We start from the raw sequence: 15,808 nt of genomic DNA on the forward strand, positions 1-15,808 counted from the left end.
ATTTAGCCTCTCATAGATTCAAAATGAAGCACACAGTAAAATGCATGCTAGGAAAATTCAATGCCACTCCTTAATGAAACAAACTTATTTAGGGGGCAGCAGGAAAATAAGGGGTGACAGAAAAGGGTTTTTACCTTCTGTTGGTAAAGCACTGTATCATCTTAGAAGGCGTGACAATTGACTTTGATAATCAAAAAGGCACATTTTCACACATCATTTTAATGAATCTTACCAGTAAAATTACTCTCTACTGTAGCAGGAAGAGGCCGTCAGCTAGGAAAAAAAAAGTTCCTGAATCCCCATACACTTTCTCCAAGCCTTTGTAAGGGGAATTGTAGCAGTGAATTACCTCCTTGCTCACTGGGAATCAAGCTTCTTTTATCTGTCCCTGTCAGACATGCACAAACCTTCTCAGCACTGAGTACACAGAAGCCATCAAGGGTACGAGGTTTGTCTGCTCCATGGAACCTGCCTGCTCCCACCAGGATAGCTGAATGACAAGAGGCAAAATAAACCTTCCTCACCCTAATTGCTCCAGCTCCCTGCAAAGCACAGTATTTATTTCCTCTTTGCTATCAATATTGAAGATACAAGCTGATTAATTGTGGGCTTTATTCCTCCTGTTCTCTGTTGTCCATTTCTTACCTGGTAGATTAGAGAAATCAGAAAAAAAGGTCAGTTCCAAGCAAGCTATTGTGCTTTTGTGTAAAGAGTAGTCAGTTTATACTATGCAATAAATATTTGGTGTCAATTTAAATATGCGTTTTTACAGCACATCATGTACAGTTGTTTCATTATATCCTTCAAGAGACACCAAAAGATACTTCTGGCTCTTTCTGTAGTAATAATAAACTTTGAGTTGTTTGCCTGTGCAATTCCCAAGGCACAGATACAGAAATATGGTACCTGGATCTGAAGACCTCAGAGCTCAAGCTAGTATAAACTGGAGTAGTTCTGGTTTACTCAAGCTCGGACTCAAATACATTTTTTGCAACTAGATGAGTATATATCCCTCTGAAAAGACAGGTACATCTTTACACATCCTTGCAAAAGGAAAAGTATGTGCAGTGGGGAAAAAAATAAGAACATTAAGAGTGTTTTGCTTTCTGTTTATGAACTGGTAACTCCAGCATTGTTTGTTTCTTCTTGCATATCAAGTCTAGCTTGTTTGCATTTATTACACTGAGAGAACAAATAGATACATCCCATAATTCAGTTTACTTTTTTTTTTTTTTTGAAGTCTCATTTACACAAACAGATACAGTCTGGGAAACACAGGTGTAAAAGTTCATTTTCTAATCTACAGAAGAATGACAAACTGCACTTAAACATTATACGTCTGTAAAGCAGCATGAACACTATGCACCTGTTATTTACAGTATATTTATAATATATGTCAGCATTAATATTCATAATGCTGATTTACATGCTTTTTCATGCAGAAAATGGATTGGTGTTTTTTTATTTATTTACTTGATAACACTCCTACATTTCACAACTGGCTGCCACAGAGAACATATTTTTAATATTCTTAATAAATTTCTATTGTCTTTAGTGCTGAAAGTTTTTATCAATACAGACCAGGCAATGAGGAGCATATCACTAAATCCTCAGCCAAATCTGATCCTTCAAAATATCAGAGTATGACTCCTCATGCTGCCAAGGCACAACTTATTTGCCATTGATTAAATCAAGGTAGAAGTCGGGTCACAAAATGCAAGAGCTATCCTGGCCCTCACGCTTCAGGGAAGGTAAGAATATGGTAAAATTCAATAAGATTTTCACATTCTACTAACTTAGGATCAGTTAAAACATCTGCTGTGGGCTGTATCTTAAATAAATAAATTAAAAAAAAAAAAAACACTTCCTGGTTGTTTTTGTTGTTATTGTTTGTTTCTCCCTCTCTCCAGTTTTATTGGAACTCTTTTTGACAGCAGACAAGACATCCCAGAAAACTCTGGCAACCAACTGGAAGAGTTGACTGTGATAGAAATTTTTATTGTAAGTCACCAGAATAAAATAAGCATTCATGTGAAAAACTGATAGCTATAGAGACTACAAAGTCCCTAGGGGTCCTGATGGTTGAACAGTCCCATCAACCAAGAAAAAGGTTGCACTCAGCTTCACATTCAGTCAGTACATGAAATCCATGTTCTAAGCCTGCTTCCAGCAGAATCAGATCTCCTGCTGCGATCAAACTATAAAATATAATTCTTCCTACAAAAATAGCTGAGCATGTAGATATTTTCCTTTCCTTACAGATGCTCTCCAGCATCTATACACAGAGCATCCAGCAGTTCACGTTTCCAGAAGCAAAAATGAAAATAAAATAAAAAGACATGAGGAAGTGTTATTGTTACAATTTCACTAAATACCTGTGGGAGATAATACAGCAGCATTTATCAAGCTCTGATATTCAGTTAAGGAAAGTGATTCAGTCACACTGAGCAACTGAAGCATCATATTTATAGATAAAAGCATTTCAAATAGTCCTTTTTGCATTCCCCTTTCCCACAGAACTGCTGGTTAAAATGTACTTAATGACTTCCCCTCCCCCCTTTTGTCAGTTCCTTTCTCATGTGGATTTGCTTCTCCTATCTACTCCATCTAAAAGACCCTAATCTGCTGTTGCAGAGCACACTGTGTCACTAAACCACAGGTTATGACCTTACTAATGCGGCTCAGCAGGTAGAAAAATGTGCGTGGAGAACAGCCCATCTGCAAAACAGAAGTAAGGAACCAGCATACAATGTGCAGCAAGACAATAGAGCAACAGACATTTACTGGAAATTCCCCTCAAAGGAAGAAAATACTGCCAAAATTTGGAGTCTCCTGCTGTAAGGACTTTATAGTAAAGAGGAAGAAAATCTTCACAAACATGTCAACAGTACTGAAGATGACATGGATGGCCATAGCTCTGGTCTGAAAAGAGGGCATTCTTACACACGTTGCAAGGAGTCAGAAAATTTCATGGAGAAACAACAATACATGAGGCTTCAAAGCATCTATATTATTTAGAAATATTTTTTAGATGTAAACATACAGTCAAAACAAGGAGACTTTTCAAACAAGATTCAAGATGAAGTTGTCAGGCATCATTTGGCTAATAATGCAAGGTTGTACCCAGAAAGGCTCTTCAGTCTTTATCTACCTCTCTCCCTATAACTCCTATCCCTATAGCAGCTGTAAGAGGAAATGATTTCTGTTACTCCATTGCTCCTTTTCATGATCTGACATACTAACACAAACCTATTTCCATCAACAAGCGTTTTCACCATATCACTTCCCTTCATGATGATGACTGCATTACTCATCATACATACACAATACTGATGGTACTTAGACTTCAAGTCTGCCTTTGCCCAGTATCTTGTCTTCTGAAGTGGCTAATAGCAGAAGAGAACAGGAACAAAATTAGGACATAGCAGTAATTCTTTAAAAGCATGTTTCTTACAGTTCCTTGAGCAAGAGATGTCATCTTACACTCAACTCCCAGTGAATTCGTTATTTTATGAAGTAGCACTATGGAAGAAATGAAAGCTACTCCTATACCTAGAAGTGGAGATGCTCTAAGGATTTTTTTTTGTTATTATTTCTCTTTATTATTATTATTTTAATGTTGTAAATACACAGTTTCTCTTATTGAAGGGACAGAATTGCAAGATAATGTGTGTTGGTGGTGTCAGAAGTTGGGGATTAGTAAACTGGTAAACTGATAGATAGGCTAAAAGACTGTGGCTCAAGGAAAAAAAAAAAAAAAAAGAAGGCCATGACAAATCTAGAAACAGAGCCCTGGAGTTCTGAGACCTGAGACATTTTATCTAGTCCAAAATTCACTTCTCTCAAAAAAAGTAACTTTTATTATCCCCTACTTTACATGTGGTTAAGTTAAAACTAGACCTATGTGACGCATGAGTCTTTTCCATAGTTCTTGCGATTCATTTACAGCATACATACAAGCTTCCCTATAGCAGAAACTAAGAACTGTGGAGTACAGGCTGGAAGCTACCAGCAGGCCTGAACTGGAAGCTGAGAGTTCAAGTACAGCATCCAAGTACAGAAGCATCATCAGTAACTACTAGAACTAACAGAGCAAAAAATATCTGTTCAGACATAAACATTCTCAAGCCAAACAAACCCTACATCTTCCTACTTACTGACTGAAAAGTAAAGTTTAATTACTGCTACATTTACAGGAAATTCTAAGAAATTAGTAATTTCTAACCAAATACGGAACTATAAGAAAAGAAAGAGGTTAGTGGCAACATTCATTGGTCGTCAGCCTCTCAAGGTCCTGTTGGAAGGCGTCCTGTACATCTCTCCAGAGTATCATATTTATGCAAACAGGAAAAAAAAAGATTAGTCCTCCTCTTCCACTGTCTGCAGCTCATGCATACCATAGTGACTATTCTGACATTTTTATTTACTGCAAACATAAGCTTATCTTATTCCAGTGATAAAAAACATCTTCTCCTAACACTCACTGCTTAATCCTCTTTGTGATCGGAGAGATACCCAAGACAGGAAGAGAAATAAACCCAGTACGCTCAGTTAATTGCTCAGTGAAAGATAGTCTTTTCTCCTCCCTGTTTTCTTTCTCTTCTATATAAAAATAAATAAATAAGTAAATAAATAAAATCACCTCAACTAAAACAGTGGAAAAAGTATGCTGAGGTGATAACATAATTAAAGTCAAGCACAGCCTGATACAGAATTTAATTTACCACATACAGAATCAGCAGTTCACTTGGCATCTAAAGCTTGGTGAGCTTCTGAACTTCAGTACTTTAGAAGATTGTATAGAATTTATTTCTTTTCCTTTTACTGTATTTTGTCCTTTTGTGTCTGTCACCAGTAGTGTCTTAATTCATCGGTCGTTTCAGAAGGGCGATCTCCATCCATTAGTACTGCAGCCAGCTGTAGTTAAACTGGCTGAAAAATTACAAAGAAATGTCATCCTAGTAGGTAGCAGCGTGTTTATAAAGAAGACAGATTCACATCTTGTAGGCAATGGCATAGTTGTGTTATAGATGGTTACAGTCCCATCAGTCACAAAACTGCTTAAATCACCCAACTATACCTTCCACTGACAAATGTGCTTATAACCAGCTATAGCACAAATGACTCGTGTCTGTGACATGATTCTAAATCGCCTCTCATCATTCATCAACCTTTTCAGAACACACTCTGCACAGGAGGCAATGGTGGTATTTCTTTGTCACGTTCTCAAGGCAAAGATTCCTCTTCAGTTGTGGGTACCTGCAGAATTACCTGTCTTTCTCCTCTATCCTTCAGAAACAGAACTCTTGACATCAGAAATCAAACTAGACATGAGATCATGATTTCTTCCATTCCCTAGCATCAAACCTAGAGGCAAGAAATAAATTGAAGTGCAAGATATGTTTCTTCCCATCACTCAAGTCCATTTTTGTATCTTTTTGAAACAATCAATGAGATGTAAATTAACATGTCACTTAAGTAGCCAGGAGGTGCGACAGCTACTAACCTCCCCGTCAGGTACATTAAATAATAAGATATGCCCATTTTGTCATTTCTTTCCATCACAGAAAGAACAGAGAAGCTGTCATGGGATCTTGAGAGGGATATTTATTAGAGAACCAAACACATGCCTGCATGGTGAGCATGGATCTAACAGCAGAGCCAGATTCGGGATAGAGCACAGTGTAACCACCTGGGCCTGAATTAAGACAACAGGAACAAGGTAAGAGAAATGCACTGGTGACAGAGAAGTCACGAACACCAAAGAGCCAATCAAGAATAATAGCAGAGCACTGCAAAGATACATATGTTCATTTTAGCTGTCCTGGATCCCCTCTAATATCTCCTAGTCAAAAACATTATCCCTGGGATACTGGATGGTTGGCCATGCAGCTGTAACCAAGTCCTGACAAGTGACATGTGTCAAGTGAAACTAGAGCTGACATGTTCAAAACAAGCCAAGAGGTTTCTCAAATCTATGGTACTCTTTGCTCCAAGATGTCAAGGGTATTAATATTAAAACACTCTAGACAATACTAATTTAGCTTATATCTAGTAAAATTCTACTTTTGTGAATATTCTTTCTTGAAACCACTGAGAATTGAAACATTCTATATATTAGTAAAAACCCCTGACATACTAAAAGCAAAAAAAAATTCAGACTCAGACCTTAAACTGAAGGGTGAGGAAGGACCCTAAATGTCAACCTAAAGAATGAAGGCTGGAAGAATATTACAAGGAAGTGTCAGATATGAAGCTCCTGTTCATATAGTCTCTCCTATACTACTTTTCAGCAATAGGATTAGAGGAAATAATATAGCTTTTCTGATGTTATGTCACATTCTAACATTAGGACAGTCTGAAGTATAGACAAGTGCACAACACTCACTAGATCTAGGCCTGGTATACCACCAAAGTCCCAGATTCTCGTACAACCTTCCAGTGATATTCACAGTCTCTTCTCTTTTAATAAGGGTAAAATTCAGACTCCACAGAACCCTGTTCTGGAACAGGCAACAGCATAAACTCATCAGTACATTTGTGCCCAAGTTCATACACCTCAATAAGAGGTATTTTCTCTTCTCCTATGTGGCTATACTATATTTAGTCCTAAATTAGTATCTCAACTCAATCCTGTACTGCATCACAAGTAGTTCTTCAGCACCAGGGAAGGAGGTTTCTCCACATGGTGAAACACCATGCCTTTCTCAATGACTAATAGAACAGATGGAGATTTTTCAGAGAGAAACAAGTGAGGTTAGTAAGAGAAAATAAAAATAACAGATTTTGCATTTATGAATATTATTTCTTGAAACCACTGTGGAACCAATTTATCCCATAGCCCCTTTAGAAAAAATCTGCAAAAGCATCAATCCTGAGAGATCCTAGGTCGAGCTCCTCAATGCGCATATCATAACAGGAAAAGGATAGTAGAGACAATAAGGCCATTTTTGATCTCAAGCCCTAGCAGTGATGTATATGAAATAGAAAAATTAAACTATCCATGCAGTAAGATAAGAGACTATTTATTTAATGCCTCAAAATCATAATTTTATGTGTTCCTATTGCTAGAACGAAAATTCTTGAAGTTTTGATATGTCTTTAGTTTGGGGGTGGTTCCTCCCTCTTTTTTCTTTTTCTTTTCTTAATTCTTTTTAGATTTATTTTGGGCAGAGAGAAATAATGCACTTTTCTTCTGCATACTAGTGTGGCAGAGCACTTACACTGAGTTTACAACACACTCCAGACCACATCCCTCTTCTGTTTTTCTCTTAAATCCCTACTCAGTTCCTTGGACAGAAAGGTTATTTTTTCTACTTCTGACACAAAATTCTTCCTGGGAGCTGAAAATCCTTTCCTAAACAAGTTTATCAAAACAAGTTCAATCTCACATGAAGTTTTAGTTTTAAAATAACTGTAGTTTTCTTGTATCAATACAGTAGTCTGTCCACCTCTATCAAACCTGCAAACAAAGCCCTAGTCTGCCCACCAAAGCTTTGTAGATGGAAGGATGAGAAAACTCCCCTTTCATCCATTACAGCTCCTGATGCTACCACTAAAAAAATATGAAGTAAACACCCCTTAGATCCATTTTTGAGATTTATTTAAAATAAAATAAATATATATATAATAATAAAAAAAAAAAAGTACTACCTGCTCTCCTTGAATGCAAATGTGCATGATATGCTTTTGAAATCAAAAGTCACAAGGCATCCCCTATAAATTACTACAGCAGATATCACCACACGAGTAGAAATCCATAATCTGGTACTAAAACTATGAGTTCTGAACAAACAGACCTGGAATACTCATTTGAGCAAACTTTAAATGCAAACATGCTCCCAGTCTTAACAGCACTGACTTTTCATAACTATCATTTGGGCAGTAGACAGCCATGAGATTCTTCATTATAAACAAGGACCTGAGGCTGTTGAGTTCTAAAAATAAACCCGTTGGTTGATTTGATTCTGAATAAGATAGAAAAGGGGAAATCAAATGACAGCAGGTTCGTGAAGTGTTATCTAGCTGAAACAAAACAATCAAGACTTCAGCCTCTTCATCCTTAAGTACGAAAGAATAGAAACAAGAGAGATGGGTAAGCTACAAACCTTCCAGCATATTTTTAAAAAATCCAATTAAATTCAATAAAAGAATCGAATCAGGATGCTCCTATTTAAGTAAGGTGGTAATTATTAGCTCAAATTATCTTCATACCTCCAAAGAGAGCTTTCTGTGATGCTTCCCAGGTTGTAGTCGTACAGCTTTGTCAGAATTAGAATCACCTGAAGGCAAAAGAAGAAATCATGGTTAGTCTCAAACAATTACAATCTTATAGAACTGAAATGACCCCAGGGAGGACTTAGGATTCCTTTAATGGGTGCTTAACATAATTGAATGAATTCTTAAAAGTATTTGCCTAAACTGACATGGGGAGTATTTGCAGAGGTCTATCTTGAGCCAGTCAGACCTTTTTCTGCTCAACTGCTCTCCATTTGTGAACAGGTTCTTCCCTTAACCCTAGGAAGAAGAATGCATGGGAAGGAGTTAACATGCTAGACATACTGTTTTAGGATACCAGATAAGATCTGCTCTGTGGTAGGTTACTTTCTGCTCTGTTTCACAAGCACTGAAATTGTTGATATTTTTCACAGCTGCAATGCATGGATAACCCGCTAGCCTGTGTTCAGCCAAATTTTCCATTTGTGGCAGATGATTAAAGATTAAAAAAAAAACTGGCAAATGATCACCCACTGTGGCCTGGGAGACTTCGCCTGGATATCAGCAAAGAATATCCATGAAAAAAAATTCTTCAACACTGGGACAGGCTACCAAGAACACCTGCAGAGCCCTCCATTGTTGGAGGTTCTCAAGACCTGACTAGATAAAAATAGGGCCAACCTTATTAAAGCTGGTGATAACTCTGTTTTGAGCAGGAGGTTGAACTAGGGACCTCCAAATGTCTCCAACAACTGACACTTCTATAACTTCAGTGAGAAGCTTTAGATTTAGCCAGAATGGAAATGTTTCCACATTTAGTTTTATTGGCTCTTTTGATAAACAGCTCTTCCCTCCTGTCAAAACAGACACTTCTAGAATAAAATTACCTTGCCGGGGAGGAGGGTAATTTTATCAAAAAGAATTTCCAGTAAAATATTTGTCTGCTCTTTTGTTAAAGCTTAATAATAATAATAATAATAACAACTGGCATTCAAGATGATAAGCTCCTTTAACAAGACCTACATTTGGGACAAACTATGAGACCATTATTATTGCTACTAATTTATTTTGTATTTTTCCCTACCAGATCACCATACATCTCCTCCTTCCTATCCCATTAAGACTGCTGTAAATTGAAGAGGCACAACACTTCTCATCTGACAAAACCCCTGATCTATATACATTATCATCTTCAACCTGGGTTCCTAAGAAATTAGGTTTACAGATATGCACCCCTCTATTCTCTTGATAACTTTAATTTTCATCAGCTAGTTTCTATCAATTTGGCAGAGAAGCCAAGGACTGGAGAAAATTCAGTCCCTATAAGCTCTGTGGAAGCTAGCAGCAGTATGGCAGAGGATTATCCAAGTCACTGCTTGCACTGAGAGAAAGGAACAGAACTTGCCATTACCATTTTCCAAAGGCAAAAGCCATCCTGCCTCCTACAAGCAAATAGCCCTGAACCCACCACAGCAGCAACAGAATCTTTTCTGATATGCTCAGTATATAAGGACCAGAAAAAGCATGGTAATGTGGGAGCTGAGGACATAAGCATATAGCTATTGGAAAAGGAAAGCACAGGGAACAGGTTATATGCATTTAAGAAACAGATTTATTCATTTCTACAGCACAAGTTAAATTCCTCATAGCACAAACAAGGTCAGTCCAAAACATTTGTGATCTGAATGAACACAAGTCACATGCAGCTGATGGGGAAAACAGGAGAAGCACTTGAAAAAACAGCAGTCGACCAGAACCAACCATCTTCTATGACATCTACTGGAAGAAGCCTCCCTTCCTACCTGCTCACTCCCATTTTAACCTCCTGCTTCCCATCTTCATCTACATCCACTTACTGCTTTGCATCCAAAACAAGAGCCTCATCCTGCTGTGCACTAAAGACTGGCTGGAAACTCTAGCTGTTAAAGTGCAAACCCCACCAGGCAGAAGACAAGGGCAGGAACCCCAGTTTTATAATTTGGTGACATTGCACAAATGGTTCCAGAAATCAATGGGGATGCTCTTCTACGGTCTCCATTTAGGTACCTGATGCACAAGGCTTCCCCACACCAAAGCTATGAGTGGTAGTCCCCAACACACTGTGGGGACACCTCACAGCCCTCAGGAGCCACCAGCCTACTCTATCCTTTACCAATGGGCAGATGAGGCCTGCCCAGGGTGGCACAGAGGGCAGCCCTGCAGCTCCAAGAGCTGAGTCCATGGGCCTGCCCTAGGGCTCCCTGCAACTCCAGGTACAGCTCCGTACTGAGCCCGTGTGACTCCTAGTCTGTCTCCAGGCCTAATTTCCTCAGTGCCTCCCTCACATGGCTCCCCACCAGTCCTACCCCACTACAGCAAGCTGCCTCCAGATCCCTCCGGATGCCCTGACCATCGGCCATGGATCTCAGCATGACACTCCAGTGACAGCCACCCTGCAGAAAACTGGGAAATGATCCATGTCCCCCTGAAACAGCCTCTTGGTTAACTCCTGCCCTAGCCAGGGACCCCAAGGACAACAGCTATGACAGAGAGCAGTTTATGTCAATTGTTTTCACATGCACACACACCGCTTCCTTATGCCTGCTGACTCCCAGGGGCATCCTGACACGGATACCACCCCCCCCCCACTCTCCCAAAAACACACTGACCTCAGTGCCATCTAGCCTCCCTCCAACCAGCAGGTTCTCTTTGAAGAGATGGCCACCACGCACATTGTTAGCCCCCAGATGGCAGAGCAGCAGTGGGCACATATGATTTGCAAACCAATTAAGGCTTTATAAAGTGCTAAAATTTCAATCTCCTCTTTCCTAGGAATGTTAATTGGTGGCAGACAGGCAGCTGTGTGTCTGGGTCCAGACTATGTCACTGCTATCCCTCACCCCTTTGAACAAGTCTTTAAATCCCCTACTTCACAAGTGAATGAAACTTAAAGGGGTAAAAGGGAAACAGAAGAGGAAGGAGGTATGAGCACATGGGAGTATGTAAAGCCTTTCCAAATAACCGCTCTTCTGATGAAACAATGGTAAAATCAGTAACAAGGTTCAGCACCAGCTTGCATAGAGACCTTCCATATGATGTGGGAGCTGCACATGCTTTCAGCTTCCAGCCTCCCTTGATCTGCAAAGCAGCTGGACAGTTGCAGGGAAGCTGCTTATATCTTTTTCCAAGCCTTGTTATCTTTTCTTGGCACCATCCTCCTCTGCTTTCCAGAGGAACTAGAGACATAAATGACTAATAAATATTCCCCTAACAAATATTTTGACATCTGGTAGTTTTAGAGGTAGACCAGAAAATAGCAGGCATAGAAATTAGGAAGAGTAAGTAAGAAACACAGTAGGGTTTTCCCACATTCTTTGCCTTGAGCTGACATGGGGAAAGTCATAGAAAGATCTTATGAAGCCCACTTCCCCCGTCTGTAAAACCTAGGAATTAAAGTCAGGCCTAATTTTCTGGATTACTAAAATTAGCAACTTGCAACTGCTAGAATTAAACAATTATTTTTCATGAGTTTCTCATTGTTTTGACTTCTCTCTCCCCCTCCCAACTTTGAGGAGAGATCATAAATCCAGGGAAGTGGTGGCATCACTGTCCCTGAGGTTGATCAAGGAGAGATTGGATGTGGTGCTTAGAGACAAACTTTATTGGGTGATAGTGGTAGTAGGGTGCTGGTTGGACCAAATGATCATGTAGGCCTCTTCCAACCTTAATGATTAGATGATTCTATGATTCCACATTTCTACAAAAGAAAACTCCATTGAGAACTTTAATTTCTTAATTTAAAAAAAGAAATTGTAATTGACATCTCAGAAATAATGACATGACAAAAGTAAACAAAACTGCCAATGAGTTGTGTTTTTTGTTTTCCTTTTTTTTTTCTCCCACTTCCAGAGAGCTGAAATGTCTTGGTTTTGAACTTTGAACTAACGTGGTGAAAGTCATATTGGTTTTTTTTTGTTTGTTTGTTTTTGGTTTGTTTGTATGTGTGTGTATCTAACAATTCTTCTACAATCAGAGGTATTCCAGGACCCATTAAAATATGCATGGTTGTTGCAACTTAGACCTTTAAAATCTGAAGTAACATTGTTATATACTAGCTTCTGAGTAAAATTATGATTAAATAACATTTAACATTTCAAAGCTAGTATCTGTATTTGACAACACCTTGTATCATATACATGAAGGTGTTCGTTATGTAATAGCTTAGATACCTGCACATGGTGTAGATACTTATTGCTAGAACAAATTTCCCATTTTCCTGGGCATGTATCAGCTCCTGACCCAGCTTTAAGGCAATCCTTAGTTTCAGCAGTCTTCTCCTTGTGTCATTTACTCTGGTTCAAACACTAGTAATAGATCTGCTCAAAGATATGCATACAAAGCAAGTCATTGGGCAGAAAATTAGTTATTTCTGCCTTGAGTTCAGTATTCTCTTTTCCCCTTCATAATGTTATTTGAATAACCTAATTCAAGGCCATGATTTTGGTTATGTTTACTCTTTCAGAAAATGTATTTCTCCTTCGCTGTTCTCATTTCTTTGTTGTTTAGCCTGCAAAGGTTATTTCATGTTTAAGATCATTTCTTTCTTTCCTTTCTTTGCCCCCCTCCCCCTTCTCTGTGGCTGTCACTATGTAGTGCTGAGAAACCTAATGAACAGAGACATGCATATTATGTTGTTCTAAATGTCAGAATACAGCTGTGAAGGAACACAGTAATGAAATGAAAAATACTGTCTCACCTTTTTTATTTTCTTTGTGTTTTTTTTTTTCTTCCCCTGGGACTGTATTTTTCCCCCTTCTTTACCGCTTACCAATCAGTACAACCCAACAAGGGCAAGAAGAAAACAACAAGCAAATTAGAGACAATAAAAAAGTTGAAAATCCAGTCTTATGCCAGTTTTTGTCTGAATACAGATGGCTCTTCCTATTCCAGAGAAATGCAAGACCTCTGTTCTTCAGCAGGAACAGCATTTGAAGTAGTTTTTTTCTGCCATAACACGTATAGAAGTGGAGAGAAAAGTCTTCATCACTTTGTGATGACAGCCAAGAGCAAAACTTCTTGGCTCTATTGCATGCTTGGTGAGCACTAGCCGTGGTATAGCCCTAAAAGTGTCTGCTTGTTTGAATTACTTTATATAAAGTTGAAAAGCCCCAGAAGAAAAAAGGACAGAAGGAAAGGTGAGTTAGTACACTCACCTGGGAAACAACAGACTGACAGAAGAGGTATTTAAACCTGTTTTACACATCTCCCGGATGAAACCAGCTCCCAGTAGCTATTCTAGGAAAGACAGGTTGTTCATACCTTGCAAGCCATGATGTCTTAATTGAAACCAAAAGTTTTTCAGTTTGATAAGAACTCCTGACCCATAACTACCTTTTAAGACTCAGGTTGTAAAGGCCTGCCTATAGGTTTAAGATGAAAATCAGTGGCTGGACCAAAACTATTGCTCTTTGAAGTATCCAGTTCAGGCCCGTGAAAGATCTCTGCAACTTTGGGAGGAGCTGTAGGGTAAGCATAGCTTCATTTTTCTCAAACGTATCTTCAGCTGGTCCACACCATCTCACCCCCCCCAACACACACACACACACCCCTTTCCTCTACTACCAACCCACTTTTAGTACTAGGTTAAATCTTTGTTTTGACCTTGTTTTCATCTGCTACACAAATGCATCTATAAAGGCTATATGGTACTGCACAGGGTACTGACCCAAGTTCATGCTTTACTTCAGTGCTAGTTCCAAACTTAATGCAAGGATTACGTTTAACCTGTCTTTTCTCCCTAGGCAAAAAAAAATATTTAGTCTCATTAAAAACAATGCTGAACTAGCTGGGCAGCATGGTGCTGAGAGAGTCTGCACACGGGTGATCAGGTTCATAACACAACAGGAAGAAAGCAACAGATGCTGTCTGTGGCCACGTAACTAAGACACGGATCTATGTTTTGCACTACTCACTATTGCAAATTTAGTCCTAGGAACACTATGTGAACATGATGTTAAAACATTGCTGTACTTATTCAAGCTAGACTAAACATGGATGCAGACCAGAAAAATCATTGTGCCTAATGTCTAATCATCATTATTAAAGACCCACCGTGCAAAATGATCTGCCTGGTATTCCAACTCATTCTCTTTTACATCAACAGTGCTCTCATCTTGGATACATTTTATCAGCTGTATTCTCATCACCCCTAGGTCTTCTCTGGGAATGCTTTCCACTTGACACAGCACAACAGGGTACTAAATTCAAACAAACAACTTTTACAGCTCCACGGTGATAGAGATTCTTCAAACAGAAGAATGCAATCAAATTTTTAAAGTTGTTCGCTATAACTTCCTGGGGTCTGAATTTTACAATGCTACCTCTAGATTGACCTGAAACTGTGCCAGAAGGATTGGTCCTATAGGATTTAAGTGCTGTTTTCAAAAATCACAACAGGCCGTTGCTAATGGAGGCAAAACAGCACCTCTCCTTTAATGTTTCAGACATCTATGCTCTGTATGTAAATTTGCATCTGTTTCAGTTGAGAGTGTAGCTGTCCCAGGTTAAGTCACAGAACTGAAAAAGATTTAAGCCAATAATTGCCCATTTTTCTCACTGGTGCACCATCAACTCTCAGCATTATTTGTGTACATACTGTTCCTTTCTCAACTCTTTGTTGGATGCGTTAGAAAACAATACACTTGATAAGTGATTTTTAATATCTATTGTCTTCTTGACCAGCACCACTGTTGAGTGGTCATGTTGTTTTTTTCTTTTTGTGTGTGTGTGTGTGTGTGTGTGTTTTGTTTGTTTGTTTTTCTTCTTCAAGCAACAGCCTTAGGACTACCAATTTCCAGCATGGAATGAATAACTGCAGATGGCCTTCATGAACATTAATTCTGTGCTAGGATTAATAACCTGATAGAGACTATGTTTTGCCCATAACGTATACCAGTGATATTGTGCTCTTCTTAGCTCTGCCTTCTACTTCTAGTTTCAATCATATGCCAGCTAAACGCTCTACCTCACAGGTTGATTTTTGCTGTTTCCTCATATTGTAACACCTCCCAGTCTCATCAGTCTTGACCCTCTCTGGTGCTCTTCACCCATGCAAGGAATATGTAACACATCTAGAGTTTCCGGAATAAACAATAGTGCTGGTGTACAGTTTGCTTGCTCTATTTGTCTGGACTGTAAATGTTTAGGTATAGGAACTATACCACACAGCACAACCAGGCCTCAATATTTTTGTAATGAGATACTGTAATACATGTAACTGTGTAAAAATGACAGTGCTGTTAGCTACCCTTAATAAGACTCTCCTGGGGAAAAAATTTAAAAAAAACTGTCTTGATTGTGGCTGGATAAGCATACCTCAATGTGTCATGATCCATGAAACCCTTATTAAACTCTAGAGATCCTTTCTATCACCTACTTAGCAAGAACATAAGTCAATGAGAAAGAAGCACTAAATTAAGTTTTCACAAGCTTGTTGGTCTGCTATAATTGAGCAGAAAGCAAAAGGACTTGAAGCTTTCTTCTGCATTATCTGTTAATAATCCATATTTTTTCTGGCTAGGCTGCAGTGTACAAACGTATGCAGCATTTAATC

The 15,808-nt window shown here is 38.8% G+C and overlaps 1 protein-coding gene across 1 annotated transcript in view; it reads right to left on the reverse strand.

The window, feature by feature from the left end:
* Positions 1 to 15,808, reverse strand: part of LOC116491251 (VPS10 domain-containing receptor SorCS1-like) — a 289,913-nt gene that overhangs the window by 190,272 nt on the left and 83,833 nt on the right. The window contains exon 2 of the mRNA XM_032191107.1: positions 8,215 to 8,282. Coding sequence (XP_032046998.1) covers positions 8,215 to 8,282 — 68 coding nt within the window. The remainder of the gene's footprint in view (positions 1 to 8,214; positions 8,283 to 15,808) is intronic.

Source organism: Aythya fuligula, chromosome 7, assembly GCF_009819795.1.
Source record: "Aythya fuligula isolate bAytFul2 chromosome 7, bAytFul2.pri, whole genome shotgun sequence".
Taxonomy (NCBI): domain Eukaryota; kingdom Metazoa; phylum Chordata; class Aves; order Anseriformes; family Anatidae; genus Aythya; species Aythya fuligula.